Source organism: Lichenostomus cassidix, chromosome 7, assembly GCF_008360975.1.
Source record: "Lichenostomus cassidix isolate B80296 chromosome 7, HeHo_3.0, whole genome shotgun sequence".
In the NCBI taxonomy this organism is placed as follows: domain Eukaryota; kingdom Metazoa; phylum Chordata; class Aves; order Passeriformes; family Meliphagidae; genus Lichenostomus; species Lichenostomus cassidix.
Window position 1 is genome coordinate 489,493 of NC_139488.1, and position 19,278 is coordinate 508,770.

The following is a 19,278-nucleotide window of genomic DNA, read 5'->3' on the forward strand; positions in this document are numbered from 1 at the left end:
CTGTCTTATGCATATTGTAATTGCCATGTAGTCTACTGCACAGATAGTCATATTTTTAATCAGTTTTCAACAGGATTGATTCATTAAAATGCATCATATACCACACTGTGGATTTAAGGTGATTCTGTAATTTGCTTCTCTGATTGTTTGCTTGATACCTGCCCTGAGCAGATTTCAAAGCTGGGACTGTGTCTGTGTGTTTGCATGGCTTGTGTCTCAGTCAGTCCTGATCCTTACTCTGTCTTTTGGTGATTGTAAGCCACATACTAAAACACTGATTTAGTAACCAATGGACAAAGATACTGAATCCAAAATAAATTCATAAAATGTTTTATAGCCAGAAGAGGCCAGAGAGCTATAAAAGCTGAGAAACAAGCTATATGGAGTACTTGCTGGCCTCGCTGTTGAGAGCAGCTAGGGTTGAATCCTGATTTGCTGTGTATTGGATTTTATATGTGACTCCTCCCCTGAATCTTTAGTTGTGTGCAAAGTGGTTGATAAGCATACTATGAACAATGGTGAAGAGAAGCCTTGTTGCTGTGGGACTCCTACATTCTTGTGCTGATAAAATTAATAGGGAAGATCAAAGGGTAGTCTTTGATTAGTCTGAAAAGTCTCTGAAAAATATGTGGTCCCCAATACCTGGTACTGCAAACACTGTAACTGGTTTTAAAGATTTCAACTGCAAAGACTGTCACTGCTTTCTACTGGACCTCTTTGTGCATAAAACTACACACTTGTGTACTGCAGAAGCCGGCTGGCTCTGCAACGTGTAGTCTGGCTAGGCAGAATCTAAACTTCCTGTCATAGCAGTCACTTTATCTGTCCCTGATATATGGCTATGTCTGCATTGAAATCAAAAAGATATTTTAACATGGCCCACTTGTTCAGCAGAATATTTCTGGTGGGACAGCAAAGAAAAAGAGCATTCCATTGGGAACAAGCTGATATTTAGGCAGAAGAAAATTACCCTGAGAGAATTCAGTCAGGTCTGCACAAACATCTCATGGAAGATGGCATCTGATCTTTAATGAAAGCAGATGGCTGGAAGTGGAGTTTGTGCCACTTTTGTAGCAAAGACCTTCTTTGCAGCAGGCTGGTAAAGCACATGTTGCTCCATGTAGAGGCGAGTTGAGTGAGCTTTACTGAAATTGGAGTGAGTTAGCCTCACGGTTTTCGCTTTTGTTGGACATTCTGTGATATAGGAAGAGGAGGTTCCATATGAACAGTGATGGACAGGAAGTCCTGTTTTTACAAGCAAAGGATGCTTACTGATGTAGAAGTCTTAGGTTTCTTTAGTGAGTAAATAGTTTTTTTGAAAATTAAGTTTCTTGATGGGACAGTGCTGGTTATTTCAGTTTAGTTCCAAAATGTGTATTTAAAGGTGTATGTTATTAAGGGCATATTCTCCTAGATCTTAAATGTCTTTGCAAAGGGTAGCCATTGTGATTGCTCATCAGTGTAAACTAAGACTTCAAGGACATCATCAGCTATCCAGAGTCATACCTTGCATCAGAATCAGATTTAAGAGGAACATGTTCTTCCATGCCACCAGACCACACTGACAGCAATGCCTGAAGCTTTCCACAATGTGCTGTACTTTTTGTCTTTAGTGACTGAAAAGTTAGACAAAGTAAATAATTCTGGAAGTTTCTAAATTTTGTTTGTTAATTTATTTTTCTTTAAATGTGTGAACTTTTTTGTGTAATGAATTGGAGGTCTTTCTCCTCTACAGTGCTCCTATGACAGCTCTAGGAAGTAGTTCTTTTTTTAAAGCTGACTGTCCTCTGTTTCTCCTTGTGCTTGTCTTCTTTTGGGAGCTGCAGGATCTTACATTGAAGTGTAATGAGGAAGAAAAATCACTAAGCACAGAGGCATTTTCCAAGGTTTCACTGACCAACCTACGTAGACCAGCAGTTCCAGATCTCTCCACAGATCTGGGAATTAGCATCTTCAAAAAGGTAAGTGAAAGAAAACTGTACTTTAATTTATCTATGATTCAGCACCTAAGTAGCAGCTGAAGGTCTGCTCAGACTATATGTTCATGAGGTCTGCCTGGAATATATATTCATGCCATATGTGAGATTGTCAGACCTTTCATTGGAATTAGTTCTGTATGTTGTTACATATGTTTTTATATGCACATTCGAAACATAATACTGGAATCTTTATTTGAATAATTTTCCTGATGAAACTGCATGAGAGGAGACTACTCAAACAGTGCTGAATTTTAAGTGCCAGTGCTCACTGTGGTTCCAGCTAATTCAGTGAGTTCTTCTGATTTTTTTTACCTAACCTTGGCTCTGGAGTTGCAACCATTCAAGATACTAGGTGGAGTTTTGTGGTTTCTAGGAATCTAGCTCAAGGACAAAGAATGTCATAATATTATCTAAGGGCATCCATCCCAACCTAGGGCAAGACTGAGTTCCTTCAAACACTCATAGGATTCCAGCATGCAGATAGATTCTACCATGGTAAATGGCCAAGATAAAAAGCTCAGAGTGGAAGGTTACACTTGGGACATATATCTGTGTTATCTTTTTCCATCAAGTGGTAGTTTTCCATACCTCAAAGCTTCTTACCTGCTCCTGTATCTGCTCCTCTTCCTGCAGTTTAAGAGCCGCAAAGAGGATAGGGAGCGTGAGCGCAAAGGGTCAATTCCTTTCCACCATACTGGGAAGAAGCGGCAGCGAAGGATGGGGGTGCCCTTCCTCCTCCATGAAGATCACTTGGATGTCTCACCCACTCGCAGCACTTTCTCCTTTGGCAGTTTCTCTGGAATTGGAGAGGACCGGCGTGGCATTGAGAGAGGAGGATGGCAAACCACCATATTAGGTGAGATATTGCTGTCTCTGCCCCAGGTTCTGTGTCATTCCTGTTGAGAACATTCAGAGAACAACAGAGGCTGTTTATTTCTTCATCCAGTCGTTTTGCCTCTGTACTACTTGCCTCTGTACTGCTTGAATACTCCTTCCCTGAGTGGTAGCAAGCATTGCACAAGTGCAGCTTCAAATAGATTCAAAGAATGTTTCAATCCTCTTCTTCAGAAGAGAAATCTCTGGAGAGGTAGCAGTATCATTAGTATGATGTTTATTAGCAGCAGTGTTATTAGTATCATTAACAATGTCATTAGTATGCCAAAAAAATTCTCTTCACAGTTTTCCTGGAGTGCATGTTGGATACAATGTAAGTAGGATGTCATCTCAGTGAGGCTTATACTGTCTTGATATTGCAAAGACACAGTGTTTAAACCTAAAAATTTGCTACTTTAAGTTCACTGAACAGTACCTAGCATTGTTTCTATTATACAAATTTACACCCAATGTCATAGATTTTTGTCCTGGCAACTCTTCTTAGAGATGAGAGGCAGCAAAATGAACTGTCATGGCAGAACATTGTCATTTTCACAACTTTAGATTGCATCATTTTAAGCTGTCCATTGTAAACACATCTCTTTCTGGGACATAGGACAGTGGTCAAGTAAATTCTTAAAGACTCATATGTGTTTTGTTAATGCTTAATATACAAACACCTACAGAGTTCTACAAGAATAACAAACTTACTATCCAAATCCTCATTTTCATACCTTCAGGACCTTGAGAAGTTAGTTAAAGTTTGATGTCAGGGGCTTCAGATCCTTCTGGTGGCTTAACCTACAGTTTTTTGCTTTCTGGTATCTCAGTGAAATCATGTATTTCAGATCCAGTGGGCAACAGATCCTGCCAACTTCAGAGAACATCACCGTCTTTCAGTAGATTTTTTTGATTTGTATAGTATTGTTGAAGAATTTCCTTTGCCTTAGCACTCCTTATCCTAATACAACTATTTGGGGGGGGCAAGAGGAGAAGAAATGAAATTCCTATAATGTGTCCCAAAAGATGGAGACATACAGTGCTGCCCAGTCTTATTTTCTTGGAGGTGCTGGTGGTTAAGAATGGGGGTGTCAGTTAAATCAGTATGTGCTGAGGGGAAGAGCCTTGCAAAGAGTTTGTACCATTTGGTCTTTAGGTCAACGAACCCCCATGAGAGATCCCACTATAATATTTGGTTCTGCTTCACACTGTGAAGCAGAATGTTTGGTTCTGCTTCACAGCCTTTCGAGGCTGAAAGGCCTTGATTTTTTGAAGACTTCAATTTTTAACATCAGCTGCTGTCTCTTGCCTTCAGCCACATCTCAGATAACTAAATAAAATATCCGTTTCTTGTCACCACCCTAGGAAAGTTTACCAGGCGTGGGAGCTCTGACACAACAACGGAGATGGAGAGTCTGAGTGCCCGGCACTCACACTCTCATCACACATTGGTCTCTGAACTGCCAGAACCCTCAAACAGCCATGGAGAGAACACAGTCAAAGAAGGTAAATTTAGCACATTTCACTGAAATATCAACCCCAAAAAGTGAAAGAAGTGTTACTGTTTGTATGTATGACTATGTGACTAATTGCTTTTTCCTTTTTTGTTTCCGTATCTCTTGAGAGTTTTTTTTTCTATGAAGAAAAATGTTTCTAACTTTTCATGTTTACCTGGTGCAGTTGTTAAAATAATTGGTGGCTGTCAGCAGGGAGAAGGCATGGTTTGGGGTTTTCATGCCTTACCACAACACAGCTCTGAAGTTTGAACAGAAACTTGGTATTTCTATCTTTACTGGTTTCTTGGGGAAATTTGTGGTATTTAATGCCTCTTTGCCGTCCACAGCTGCTGGATTGTGCTGAGAATCACAAGTTTTTTTACTTAATTCTACTCATTCCAGTTGGAGGTCTGGCTTAAAATTTACTCGAAGTCCCCTTGAGGCCCATGTGTCTTGGAGGCCTCTGCAGAAATGGCAGTACTGGTGTGACTTCGATGGCAGAGACAAGAGATGGGACTCATGATAAGGAGGATTCCATGTCTTATCTCTGCCTGGCTGAACACAGGGACTTAAGGGATAGGGGCAATGGCACAAGTTCCTGCCTGATGCAGCAGGCATGTCTCCTCTGTGACTGCCTCACCTTCCCGAGTGCATGATAGATGTGGGGGTCTGCAAGGGCAGCTGAATGAGGACCAGGTTCGTCCACTAGGAGGGTGTGGCTGAGGTTAAGTTGGCCTGTGCCCTGTGTCAAAAGTGATTCCATAAAGAAAACAAGATGGTTCATTGTCATAGGAATCTTCCTTCCTAAGAAACAGAAAGACCCAATATGAAGACCAGACCCATTACTTAGAGAATTCTGCTGCCTCCCTAGGGCCCAGGTTAAAGATTCAAAGAGAAAGCTTTCTATGATCCATTATTGATTTTTCAGGTAGGTAGCAATGAAATTTCAACAAGAAGTCCCAGGGTAATCAAGAGAGACTTCAGGGTTTTGGGATGACTGGAAAAGAGAAGAGTAGCACAAACAGTGTTCTCCTGTATCCTTCCAGTTTCAGGAAATTATGAGGGAAGACAAGAGGCAGCGGATCAACACCTGGCTGGGAGCCTGCTGTCACTGGCAGAATTGTGGGGGTTTTTATCATGGGTCAGTTTACATGATACCGGGCCTGTTGGTGACAGACAGGCTACTCAACCCAAAGTGGGAAAAGGATCTTTTCACATGAATTATCAGGGCTCACTGAAAGAGCCTTAAACTGGTTTTGCAGAGGGAAATAGTTGGAGTCGAAGATCTTAGAGGTCTTTTCCAACCTGAATGATTCTATGTTTCTGTATTGGATTTGGATATTGATTTTTATTACCGATTCCAAAACAAACTAAGCAAAACCTCAGGGAAACAAAAAAAAAATAAATCTGCCCTTAGATAATAATCAAAGTTGGTAGCTCAGGAACAGAATTTCCTACTGCCATTGTTATTGTTATCTTTACAATACAAATTTCAGAGAATTAAAACATCACACTTGCCAGCAAGAAATCCTCTGATAGAAGCAGCTAATTCTTGCCCTAATCATTGACCAAACTGTGGCCTAGTTCAGTAGGTGCTGCTGTTGACCTTAGAATATTTCTCCTTATTAATAGTGCTAGTTCAGTGCTGGCAGGGTTGCACAAGCTGTCAGGAAATGTGGTTGCCACTCTGGCAAGGTAGTATTTGCATAATATAACCAGTCCATCGCTGAATCATTGCTTAATAAATGTATTAGATGTAATTATTTCTTTAATTAGAATACATTTAATAGCCTTAGGAAGAGGTTCTTTATTATTCTGTAGCCCTGTTACTGTACTGTCTGGCACGTGGTGGTCTGACCAACTGTAAGGGACACCTAGGGTCTTTCTACACTAAAGGGTATGTAAACTTAATTGCAAAGCACTAAGTGAGGGAAATTACTAACATAGTGGGCTGGAGTTCAACATGATTTGTAAAAACATGGTGAGTCCTTGATAAAAATTTGCCCATGTAGCCAACCTGCTAACCTGAGCAATTCAAAGTTCCCTTCTCTGAACACTGTGAATTTAAACATCACAGTGCCTTTCTCATCAGGCACCTTTGCATTTTGGAGATGGTTTAGACTCACAGGTACTGCTTTTTCAACTGGAGTCCTGAAATTTTCCAAACTGATGTGACTTGGAAAACTCTTCCAAATTTGTGCTGTGGTTCCACTACTTTCACTCCTGCCTTCCAGCTGCCGAGTCCTTTCTCTTTGTCTTGCTTTTAAGACGAAGCACAGGAGCAAAGCTAGCCAAATCCTTTTGGATTAGATTCCCCAATCTACTTGACTGCCCATTTAACTGAGATCAGCTTAAGTTGCCAGGGAACTGAACTGCTAGAGCAAACTGGGGGTTGATCTAATTTACACTGTCTTAAAGGAAGAAATGAATCTACCTTTCATCCCTGTACTCATGATAGGAATTAGGAACTTTTGTTTTCTTTTGGCATTACAAGCTGCTCCCTTTAAACAAGCTCAGTCTCAATCTTTCACTCCATAACTCTAGAGGTGGAAATTTACAGGTCGCTGCTTTCCTCCCTGCAGTGCGGTCCCAGATCTCCACCATCACTGTGGCAACCTTCAACACTACCCTGGCCTCGTTCAATGTGGGCTATGCTGATTTCTTCAGTGAGCACATGAGGAAGCTTTGCAACCAGGTGCCCATCCCTGAGATGCCCCATGAGCCGCTTGCATGTGCCAACCTCCCACGGAGCCTGACAGACTCCTGCATCAATTACAGTTGCTTGGAGGATACAGATCACATTGATGGAACCAACAACTTTGTCCACAAGAATGGCATGCTGGATCTCTCGGTAATTGGCAAGGAAAGAGGAAAGCCAGGTCCCTCTTCTGTCAATATAGCTGTACCATTGAGATCAGGGGTTGATGGGCTTTTCCTCCACCACTTTATATGACCTCTCTCAGCACTGTATAAAGGTCAGTCAGATACATTTGTGCATATCCTAAAGGTCTCCTCTGAGATACTGCAACTCCTGTTACTCCTTGCAAGGAGCGCATGTGCATGTGGAATGCACACATCAAATCTTAAGTGGTATTATGTAATGGCTTTGTTCCTGGGGCATGCACCAAATATCCTATAAAATAGTATAAGACTGAGTAGCACCTTTCTTCTAGCACCATAAACCTCACCTTTTTTGCTTTCCCCTTAATGATTTGCCAGCTCATGGTGCACTGAAGCAGTGTTCTCAGGCTCACAGATCTCATCTCATGGTTTTCTTTTCAGCCTGACTGTGCCCAGCCTGTGGTTTCTTGTCTGACACCTAGATTGTAGGCTCTTGGGATTTAGGGTTGTGTGTCATCTGTTTAGGGTTTGTACTGTGCCTGCTGCAATGAGTCTCTGTAATCCAGGATTTTCAGGCACTAAATAATGCTTGGAGAGAAAGTAATTGATTTTAAATATGATGTTTGAATCTCTCAGGTGGTCCTGAAGGCTGTTTACTTGGTTCTGAATCACGACATCAGTTCCCGGATTTGTGATGTGGCACTGAACATTGTGGAGTGTTTACTGCAGCTTGGTGTAGTGCCCTGTGTGGAGAAAATTCGGAGAAAGAGTGAGAACAAAGAAAATGAGGCCCCTGAAAAGAGACCAAGTGCAGGATCCTTCCAGCTCAAAGGGGCTGCTTCTGGTTCAGCTTGTGGATTTGGGCCGCCTCCAATTAGTGGAGCTGGAGATGGAGGAGAAGAAGGAGGTGGTGGAGGAGGTGGAGGTGGTGGAGGTGGAAGTGATGGAGGTGGTGGAGGAGGGCCATATGAGAAGAATGACAAAAACCAAGGAAAGGTTTGTCTTGCTTCCTTTTATACAATTCCAAGTGTATTGTAATGTCTGTTAAGATTGAGTATGCATGTGTATGAAATTGCCCTTCTGTTTTGCTCTGGTGTTCACTTGGGGTTCCACTGAGGAAACATGATTGGCAATTCAAGCACTGTAACTACTCAAGAGAAGCAAGCTGCCAATAATGGAGTTTGTGAGCCTGGCATGGACATTTTGAATATCTTGACAAAGTGTTTGAAACCCTCAATCACAATGAGTTTTTTCAGGTTTATTTTCCATAACTTCTGAAGGAAAAACAGAACCTAGTGTATGAGCACAGTTTCTTTTATTTGATGACTAGAAATCATAATTTTTTCAGTATTGCTACAAGAATTGGTCAAGAGATGCTATTGCTGACTTCTGAAGTTGCAGCTTATAGTAGCATATCTAAGATATTTTAAAAAGATGCTTGGTTTTCTGTCAGCGTTGTATTTGGGACTCAGCCTGGTTCATGCGAAGTTCCATTTTTTGAACAGAAACATCATGGTTTTAATACAGTTACAAAGCACAACTTTAGCCGTTACAAGAACTTGGTCTTAATGTCAGAAATGATAGCCTTCATCATTCTCAATCACCCCTGCTAATCACCTATTACATAGTTTGCCTCAATCAGTCTCCTGCCCTTGCTAAGGGTGGTTCAGCTTAACTTCCCATTAACTGTCTCTCATTAACTAATATCTGAAGATCTCGATAGTTTCAACCCTCAGATTGCTTCCACTCAAACTCCCACAGTTTTCTACTCAACCAAGTCAGCTCTCTGTTTTTGAGGGAGAATTTTTTGAAGGAAGTGCTGAATGGTGTGCATGGCAGCATGAGCAGCATGTAGGGGCTTCGCATTTATGGCATAACTTTCTGATGGGAGCTGGAAGGGAGTGGGCTGGTCTCTAAACTTGAAAGATAATTGGAGTGAGCACTTCAAGAGTAACAGCTCAGTAGCAGAGTGTCTGAGATGAGAAATGGACAGCAGTTTGTCAAAAGTAAAATGCTAACAAAATACCAGTGATTGTGCTAGGGTTTCACACCGTCTTTCTCTCTGTGACCCTCAGGATGAAGGTCCATCTGTCAGTACTCATAGGCTGGCACTCACAATGCTGATCAAAATTGTGAAGTCCTTGGGTTGTGCCTATGGTTGTGGAGAAGGACACCGAGGGCTCTCTGGAGATCGCCTGAGACACCAGGTATTCCGGGAGAATGTAAGAGAATTAAAGCTCATTAAAGCGTCCCCCTTGTGCTTTTGGCATCAGCTGCTGAGATTGCTGTCTGCCCCCTCTGTAGCTTTCTCTGTATCGATAATAAATGTGTTGCTCTTTGCCCCAGCTCACAGACTGTGTTGCAGCCCAGCAATAGTGGATTTTAAGCTACTGTGTTACCTTGCAGCCCCTGGGGCTTGCTAAGAGCACCTCTGAGGCCCAGAGTGCTTCTGACCAGCCCTGTGAATGGGCTGGGACAATACATGGGAGCAAATTCCCTGTGTGAGCTGGTGTAAGTAATTTTTCACATGACAGTACCCCAACAGAGTACGCTATTTACAAAAGGTGTGGCTAGCTTGGGTTGCCTATGTAAATCTGGAAATCTAAGGTGTAAGTATGTCCAGCTTTCCTAGTGATTATGACTGATTGCTGCTGGGCTGCTCCATCAGCTCCTGATAGTTGGAGTGCACTGTACTTGCACTATACTTGTACTAGTGTGCTGCAGGGAAGTAAAAGACTCACTCGTGCCCTGTTGAAGGGTGTCATCACTGTTGATTCCTTGATTCCTTACATTTTTGGTTCTGCCCAAGTTAAGGCAGTGGAAAGTGCCCAGGATGTAGCCCAGACATCAGATTTCATCCAGAAGAGTTTGTCTCCCTGGGATTAGTCCAATTCCCTGTCAAATGGGAGCCTTTCAAAGGTCTTCTCAGTGCATGCCTCCTCCTCACCACGTGCGCTTGCAGAAGGGAGCATTTTTCATTACTGTAATGAGAGTTTACTAATCCCGTGGTATGGGTGTGAATCAGATTCTTCTCCATTGCTTTGGCTATCTTGAGCCATGCCAACAGAGCTATAATTTGGTTCTGGGATCTAAGATTGATGTCTCAGAGATGGACTGGCTGCTCTGTATCCTTGCTGTGTTCTTGTGTAAGCTAGACTCTCAGGTACTGAGGAGACTGTAGAAGTTATATCAGTTCTGGACACAATGAGACAAGATGAGATGGAAGATTCCCAGTGGTAAGAGTAGAAAGGTTCTGCACAGAACACTGGTTGAACAGGTACCATATTGATCACAATGTCACTTAGACTTTTAAGTTGTGTTGGAGCTGAGCCAGCAAACTATTTAGACGAATGCATAGCATTAAGTATAAATTATTAGGGCTCTTGGAACCAAGGTTCGTATCAGGCCCATTGAATTGAGGAAAAGATTTTCCTATGTGTCTAAGTCTGCTGCATTTTCCGTGCATTTGTCTGGCCAAACTGCTTTGCATGTACCATTTGTGTTGACTGCATGGACAATCATGTCTGAGTTTACTGGAAAGTTAAGCGCCCTATTGCAGATAGCAGGAGAGTTCATGTTTCCTATAGAGATAATATTTTAGATTCTCATAACTCCAGCCTGAATGGGGTCCCAGTAGCATAGATAATTTTGTGATAAGAAAATTGACAGAATTTGACAATTAATAGCTTCTACACAAACAGTTAGTGTTTTGTATGATATAAATTGCTCTTTAGGTATAAGTGCATCCAGTGGGTTGAGTCTGAGCTGTAGACTGCAAATCAGATGCCTGAGGCTAAGAACCTGTTCCACCAAAACACTAAGCCTTGACAGAGGTTGTACATTCCTACTTTGTTTACATCCAGTGGGATTTTACTTTGGGGATGGCCAGAGGAAGAGAGGCTTTGAGACATGGTAGTGACTTCATCACCACCTCAAATGCTGGCACCCATATTGGTACACTGTCTCCTGAATTTCTTGTTGGCTCCAGGGGTGAACCTGTTTTGTTACAGGACCCTTCAGAGCCAGCAGAGCACTGCCTAAGAAAGAGCAAAATTACTCTGCTCCCGCAAGCAAATCTTGAACATGTATTTTGATTTGATATTATTTGATGGATACTGTTATAGGCTCAGAACTGCCTCACAAAGCTGTACAAACTGGATAAGATGCAATTCCGGCAGACCGTGAGGGATTATGTGAACAAGGATTCTCTCAATAATGTGGTGGATTTCCTGCATGCTTTACTGGGATTCTGCATGGAGCCAGTCACTGACAGTAAGTATAGCTGGCATCAGAAACTCTCACTCAAGTATTCTTAAACTGTGCCTTCGGAAAGAAGCCACACCCTTGTCCTTTGAAAAACTAAAAAATGTGATTTGCTATTCTTAGAATGTATAGACTGCATCCTTACTCAATGTGGGTAAATGTAGTTGGACCAATTTGGATCCAGCAAAGTGATCCACTTTGGATCTTGCCTAGGGATCTTGTAGCACTCAGTGTGCCTGAAATTGAAGGTCTTTCTTTTGAAGAAAGAAGCTTTCTTTCATCCTGCCTCTTGTTCATGGCTCATCATGGAAGATATTTTCATTCAATTATACCTCAGGCATGAAGTTTTCTGCTTCATGACATGACCAGGCATCAGGTGGAATGGCCTGTTTAATCCAGGGTTTATTCTGAATGGAGATATAATTGAGCATTAAAACCCTCTGTGGTGCCTCAGATGAGGCAGTGAAACAGCAAGAACGGCTTGGATGAATGAGAACATGAACACACAGATGCATGTGCCTGCAGTTAAAAGTATGTGTGCACATGTATATATATAGGGGGTTTTGAGGATTTTTTTAAGTTAGGAAAATTATGTTCTAATATGTGCTGTTAAAACAATCAAACATTTATGCTTAGTCACTGCATGAAACAACGGTTAAAAGTGACTGTTCACAGAGTAGGAATAGCTCCTCTGAAATAGCTGGGGAGTCTGACTAGTTTATTACCCTGTCTTTGATCCCAGAAATTTAAGAGAAAGCATCAAAGAATATTATATAGCCAGCTTTCATGAAGAAGATGCTAATAGGACGTTTCTCTCAGTATTCACCAGTTATTGACTGGCTCATGCTTTGAAGCATGGCAGCTCAGGCAGCTCTTGAAAGCCTTTTTTCTCATCTCATGCAACTGGGATGTTTCTTGTAGTTCATGTAAATGTGTGTAATTCTTTTTTGACTCTTTCTGAAATATTGGTGTTCTTGTACACCTTGCAAGAGCACCATTCCCACAGTCCAGAAGATTTTAATTTCATGGGTGCTGTCACTTGGCAGCTTATCTCTTATCCTTTGGAATGATAACTGGAAAAGTTGGAGGTATTGTTTAAATTTTATGCCTTATTCTGCACATCTCTGAATGAGAGATGTGGATAAAACAAAGCTAGAATTGTCCTGATATTTTCAATCCTTTTTCATAATACAGCTATTTCTGGCAAGCTTTCATACTTATAATTTATTTTACCCTTTGCTTCTGCTTTATTTTTGTGGGGTGGGATTGTGAGAACTGAGCATAGGATATTGGGTGGGGACATGTCCTTGTCTCATGTATCATAATTCCTTTACATGTGTCTTTAAGTCCTCTCTTTTAAACTATTCCTAACAAGACAGTTTGTTTATACTTGAATTTCACAGACAAGGCTGGATTTGGGAATAATTTTACCACAGTGGACAACAAGTCTACAGCCCAGAGTGTAGAAGGTATTATTGTGAGTGCCATGTTCAAGTCATTGATCACTCGCTGTGCATCGACTACACATGAGCTCCACAGTCCAGAAAACCTGGTAAGCACTTGATACCATGTTAACAAGTTACTTTTTCACTTGGGTGTCACCAGTGAAACTTTACAGTGAAGAACTGGTTCAGTTTAGCCAAATCCCTTGAGTGTAGCAAGTGATGCAGTCACAGTTGAAAAATTATGTTAATGTGATATCCTTCTTGCATGCCTGTCTTGGAACCTGGGGACTTAGGTCACAAGTTGTGCAGTCTGAATGGAAATTTCTTCTCTGTTCAAGCAGCTTCTGTATTGTTCCAAATGGATTGGTAGCATAGTCTGGAGGGATTAATGAACAAGAAGAGCAAGGGCATTCTGATTTGTATCAGCAACAGTGTGGTCTGCAGGACCAGGGCAGCGATTGTCTCCCTGTACTGGGCACTTGGTGAAGTTGCATCTCAAAATCTGGGGTCAGTTTTGGGCCGTGCACTAAGGAAGGACACTTATGTGCCGCAGCATGTCCAGAGACGGGAAACAGAGCTGAGAAAGGGTCTGGAGCACAAGTCTTATGAAGAGCAGCTGAGGGAACCAGAGGTGCTTAGCCTGGAGAAAAGGAAGCTCAGGGGAGACCGTGTTGTTCTCTACAACTTCCTGACAGGAGGTTGTAGCAAGGTGGGAGTCAGTCTCTTGTCCCAGGTAACAAATGACAGGACAAAATGAAATGGCCTCATGATACACCAGAGGAGGTTTAGATTAGATAATAGGAAAAATATCTTCAGTTAAAGGGCAGGGTCAGGTACTGGAACAGGCTGCCTGGGGATGTGGTGAAATCACTGTCCCTGAAGGGATTTAAAATACATGTGGATGTGGCACCTGGGGACATGGTTTTTTGGTGGCTTGACGGTGCTTGGTTAATGGTTGAATTCAATGATTTAAGGGCCTTTTTCAACCTCAATGATTCTATGATTCTAAGCCCATAGCCACCATGAATTCACTTTTAGCAAAGTCAAAGCCAATTCTCTTGGTTAAGCACATGGCCTATACATGCCAGAGTATGTGAATTACTGAACGGCAGTTTGGTAGATCTTTGCAAGGTTTCGACAAACATTCAAATTACTGAACACCTGGAGGAACGGAAAGTGTTGCTTGTTGCTACGCATATGCTGTCTTCCCAGAGCGGTCAGTAGAATGGATGACATGAGCTCTCTTCTTCCAAACTGGTGTTCTCTAGCACCTTGTCTCAGGCCACCTCCTTTTTATCAGAAATTAGGATTTTTTGTGGAAGCAACCAAGAAACATTCTTTGTTGTATAAAATAAAAAGAAAGCAAGGCGAGTAGGCTGGGGACGAGCGGCAGAAGGACACACAGCAGGCAGTCTGCGGTTCTCCAGTGGTTTATTATGCGGCGCAGTAGGGAAGGTCCAGGGAAGGAGAGACGGGGCGGAGAAGCAGGGACGGGCGCGGGGTCTGGAGCTCCGGAGGCTGCAAGCTGTCAGCGGCAGTTGGTGTCGGGCAGCAAGGTGTCCCGGGGAGCGGGACAAAATGGCCCGAAGCAGCAGCACAAGATGGCCGTTGAGCACACAGTGGAATAGGGTCTTAAGGGGAAGGAGAGAGGGAGTGGTTTGGCACGCAGGCCAACCGGGAAAGCCATAGGGAAGAGGGACAGGGGTAACAACCAATCATTACAAGGGAGGGGAGGATACATAATCCAAACCAACCAATGGGGTACAACTTAGGAGGGGAACAAAGAAGAACAGTCTGGAAACTAAGCCATATATGGGAAAGGGGCAGGGGAGGCGTCTGGGCCAATGATCTTCTTAGCTGGCGCATACATTGCCGCAGGGGCTCATGGGCTGATCTCACTGTCACCATGAGTGAGACAGCACAGGCTGTCCCTGCCCCCACGGCCGGCACTCTAGCTGGCAACTTGGAGGTAAAAACCTCACAATTCTTGTATTCCATTCTTACAGCAGAAGTATGGAGGCACTAAAGTCCAGCTAAAGGGACAGTAGTGCTCTGTGAGGGGAAAGGGGAGGGAGAAGGAAAAAACACAGTAGCACCTTAAACGAGCAGATAAGTCTGCCTATGTCCAAATCATCTAGCTCTTATGGATATTCCTCCTTTGGAACGTTTCTCAGCAGAGATTAGGTGTTGGGATGCAGAAAAACATGCCCCAGTATTGGACCTAGATTAGGACCACTAAGGGTAAATTTTCCTTTAAAATTGTATGTCTTTCTAGACTATATTTTAGTTAGTGCGCAAGGTGAAACTTACCTCTGAACTGTCTCTAAGGGTAGGACTGTTAATTGTGCCTGTATGGAGAACACAGCATGTAGAGCCTGTGTGCAGATTTATTGTTGTTGTGTCATACTTTAAAGTCAATCTTGTGGTTCATACTTACTAAAAAGAAAAAGAGCCTTAATCAGGATGCAAATGCAGTTATTAGTTTGTTGCAGGAACTTTTTGTTTTCCTTTTTTTCCTTGCTCAGAATTTTCAGAATAATTCAAGGTCTTTCAGGAAAGCTCAGATGACAAAAATCAAGTCCTGTGAAACTGTTCCCTCCATCCCCTTGCCCTCAGATACAGAGGTGATTTGCACATCACAGATGTGTATGAATGTTCAGAACTAAAAAGAGCCTTGAGTGTAGGAGGTAGGTTGGGGAATAAGTGAGTCATTCCTCTCTCTTCCTATGATATGAAGCTCTAAAATAATGAAAAAAAATCCCAAGACACCCAGTGATTTTGAAAAAACCGTGCAGTTGTTTGCACTCTATATCCCTTCAGATACATCTTAGATATTTCATTCCTTTTAAGTTTCTGGTCTGGATGAATGATATAAAACAAACTTTAAGTTATCTTTGCAACTCCCTTATTTCACAGGTCTTTTAGCCTCTGATACCTCTTAATCTGCTGTGTTCCATTGCAGATAATGTTCAATAATAATAATCATCATCATCATCATAATAATCATGCTCTTCTTTGTTTGCTTCTTCTGAGTGCACTAAATGAGTTTCCAGCCAAAAACCACAAAACATATACTTGAAGAGTAGATCACCCAACAGCCAGAGAAGTAATGGCCTGCTGAAGTACCTCAGAAAGTATTGATTCTTACTGCTTCTTTACAAACTGAAGACTGAATTCTTTCTTTTTCATGGTGCCTTGCTACTCAGGGCTTGTACTGTGATATCCGACAGCTGGTCCAATTTATCAAGGAGGCTCATGGGAATGTATTTCGGAGAGTGGCACTCAGTGCCCTCTTGGACAGTGCTGAAAAGTTAATACCAGGAAAAAAGACAGAGGAAACAGAGCAAGAGCCAAAACCTTCTGGGAGCAAAAGGTTGGTATCAGGAGGGAGAAGACAAATGATGTATGACTATCTGTGCTGAACACAAATGTAGGAAGTCCAAGGGCTTGTTTATCTTGATAGCATGTCAGTTCTTAATGTACAGACTTGAGCTATGGCAGCAGCATCATTTAAAATTTAATGATCCATGACAGCAATAGATTTGCAGAGAAAAGCATTGGCACTCTCATACAAGAGGCGTACGAGAACAGTGCAGTGAAAACACTGGGAGAAAGAAAGGTTAGGAGAGCTAAGACGCATAGTGTCACTCCCAAAACACTCTGTAGATGTACTTTTTAATATGCACCACATCCTTTGGGATGTGTACCTGTTTTTCTGGCCAGGAAACCCCGGTATGCAAAACAAGTCCCAGAAGAAATCTAGTCCTGACATGGTTCTTTATCAAAAAGATACTTCCTCTGGTGCTTTGAGGAACTTGTCATATTAAATGTTGGGAAGAAGGATTAAGAAAGTTGAAAAAGTCCTGAAAACCTTAGCTTTGCTTCTAAGAGCTGATACCTTTTTTGGGAATAATATGTAAATAGAGACAGTAAGTTGCTAAGGAGAAGGTACATCTCTAAAGCTGCTTTGCAGGTTTCCATGTCCATTTCTATGTGATGACCTTGAGATGGGCCATCCATTCACTTTGGCTGATGATTTATCTTGTCTGTATAGATCTGAGGTGGGAAGCATCATCATTGACAAAGGCCAGGCCTCAGCTGCCCCTGATGAATGCCGAAGTTATGTCTCAAGCCGCCCAATGCAAACTCCAGAACAGTAAGTAAATATTGAATTGTTCAATGTGCTGGTGCCAGCAGCTTCCTTCAGGGGTTAATACAAATGGACAGGACAGCAAAGACTTACCTGTTTGGATGGTACGACAAACAGTTAAGTGTCTATACAGGAGCTATTGCAAACAACCAGATAATGCTTGTTTTCAGTGCTGCCAACTGGGCCCAACCTGGTTTTGACAGGGAAACAGGAAAGATTTTCAATGACAGTGCAGTAGATTTGTGTGTGCCTTTGGTAGAATATTGCATTCTACCAAAGCTGTGAATAGAGTGTTAATTCCTGAGAGACTTCACCACAACTGTCCTCCAAGCTTTGTTTGTACTCCTGAGGGATGATTGTATAAATTTTCAACTTCCAAGTTGTTGCTTCAGTGCTTCAGTAAGAGCCAATGAATTCCTGACCTGCCTTGGGCACACAGTCTCTGAAGATTGCTGCAGTTGCCTTGTCAGCATAGGGAATCAACCTGCTGTTGGCATTGTACAACTGAAATCTTTTATATCCAAAGAATTCTACCATTTAATGTTGAAGTAAATTTAAACAATTCTTAAGAATTTTAGAAAATTCTGTAAATGGCTACCTGTCCCCAAGTAACTTTGGGCAAGTAATTTAACTGGTCTTACCATGTGTCTGTCTTGTTAAATAGCCTTGAGATGCACTTTGTGAAGACATTGCTTGCACAAGGGCCCAGAGCTCTACATCACATATTCTTCTGCCTTAATTGAGCCTGCAAAGTCTCACTGTTGCTGAGACAGCAAGGGTAGCACAAAGCCTTTCACTGTTCTGCAGGATTGCAGCAAGCTCTTCCTCTCTGAGCCCTGTCATAGCCATGGGAGATCTCAAGAATATAGTAAAATATGCTGTCCCAATACCAGTACTTAATGAGCAGGTTCACAAATGGCTGTCATGATGTCCTAAAGCTCTCCAGTACAAATGCTTGTAGAAAGTACCAGTGTAGTTTTATAAATATGGTTCATTTTGAGCTAAAGAAGATTTATTTTTCATGTCTAGAAACTAAAATTTGGAATGACCTGTTCAGTGGACAAACTCCTAAGGGTAGGAAAGATGGTTATTTTGGGTTTTGAACAATATTGAGTGTGTTGTCAAGCTTGATTATGTTCCACTGAGAATAGTATGTTTGTGATTCAAAATGAAACAACCTCAAATAATACAGAGGTTAAGAGGGGGCTGCAGAAAGGGGGGGTCTCATTTCCCTGGAACATTCAAACTTCACTGAAATGCAGTTCATGCTTTGCATACCTTTTCTTCCAGTGATGAGCAAATCCAAGGGGCCAATCTGGGACGCAAGGACTTCTGGCGAAAGATGTTCAAGTCACAAAGTGCAGCGAGTGATACCAGTAGTCAGTCTGAGCAGGACACATCCGAGTGCACCACTGCTCACTCTGGAACCACCACAGACAGGCGCTCCCGCTCCCGCTCCCGACGAATCTCCCTTCGAAAGAAACTCAAACTTCCCATAGGTAAATGTATGTCTCTTTCTAGTCTATATACATATTGCATGTGCAGAGAAATACAGCTAGATGTATCTGTCTTAAGAAATACTGCAACACAGTTTCTTTTTGTCCATAAGCTGTGATTTGCTGCTCTCTCTGAGGCAAAGGCAAATGTAAGCAGTTTGACAAAGGTATCAGGGGATATCTGTGTCAAAACAGAATACTGAATCTTTGTCCCCAGAGTAGTCAGCTAGTACTATAATCTCACAGGCACTGTTCCTCTCTGTAGAAGAGAAATATTCCAGTTAGCATTCGTTAGACAGAGAATATATCCTTTTCAATTCCCAAGACCTGGCTTCGCATGGTAGTTAATATATGTAACATGAAAATGTTACCTTCTGCTTTTCTCCCACTTTCCCATGCCTTAGCATGGCCACTGTGGAGAAATATACTGCAATTGCCAAGAAATAGACTTTGCTAGGAAGAATTTTTAGATTTGTCCTGAGTGGCTTATTCTGTAACAGGGAACTGGCTGAAGCGCTCCTCCCTCTCTGGCCTGGCTGACGGAGTGGAAGATCTCCTAGATATCAGCTCTGTTGACCGTCTCTCCTTCATCAGGCAGAGCTCCAAGGTAAATGTCAGGCTGGATTACAGAGAGCTTGGAAGGGAAGGATCTGGCTGGTTTTAGCTGTACAAGAAAACATTTTATTCAATGTGGACATTGTGGCCAAGGAGACTGTCACAGAAGTCTCCAGAGCA

The 19,278-nt window shown here is 42.2% G+C and overlaps 1 protein-coding gene across 17 annotated transcripts in view; it reads left to right on the top strand.

The window, feature by feature from the left end:
• The window catches only part of UNC80 (unc-80 subunit of NALCN channel complex), a 137,564-nt gene that overhangs the window by 22,618 nt on the left and 95,668 nt on the right, over positions 1–19,278 (top strand). For 11 of the 17 annotated variants that reach the window (XR_014853326.1, XM_085065681.1, XM_085065674.1 and 8 more), the window contains exons 9-20: positions 1,827–1,961; positions 2,613–2,835; positions 4,218–4,358; positions 6,931–7,199; positions 7,826–8,185; positions 9,265–9,411; positions 11,314–11,461; positions 12,856–13,004; positions 16,104–16,270; positions 16,952–17,053; positions 18,338–18,552; positions 19,044–19,150. Coding sequence is in view for 16 of the 17 variants with exons in the window: in XM_085065681.1 (XP_084921807.1) it covers positions 1,827–1,961; positions 2,613–2,835; positions 4,218–4,358; positions 6,931–7,199; positions 7,826–8,185; positions 9,265–9,411; positions 11,314–11,461; positions 12,856–13,004; positions 16,104–16,270; positions 16,952–17,053; positions 18,338–18,552; positions 19,044–19,150 (2,163 nt within the window). In the remaining variant the exon portion in view is untranslated. Of the gene's footprint in view, positions 1–1,826; positions 1,962–2,612; positions 2,836–4,217; positions 4,359–6,930; positions 7,324–7,825; positions 8,186–9,264; positions 9,412–11,313; positions 11,462–12,855; positions 13,005–16,103; positions 16,271–16,951; positions 17,054–18,337; positions 18,553–19,043; positions 19,151–19,278 lie in introns of those variants that run through there. The other 6 variants (XM_085065670.1, XM_085065677.1, XM_085065676.1 and 3 more) reach the window with 3 other exon arrangements.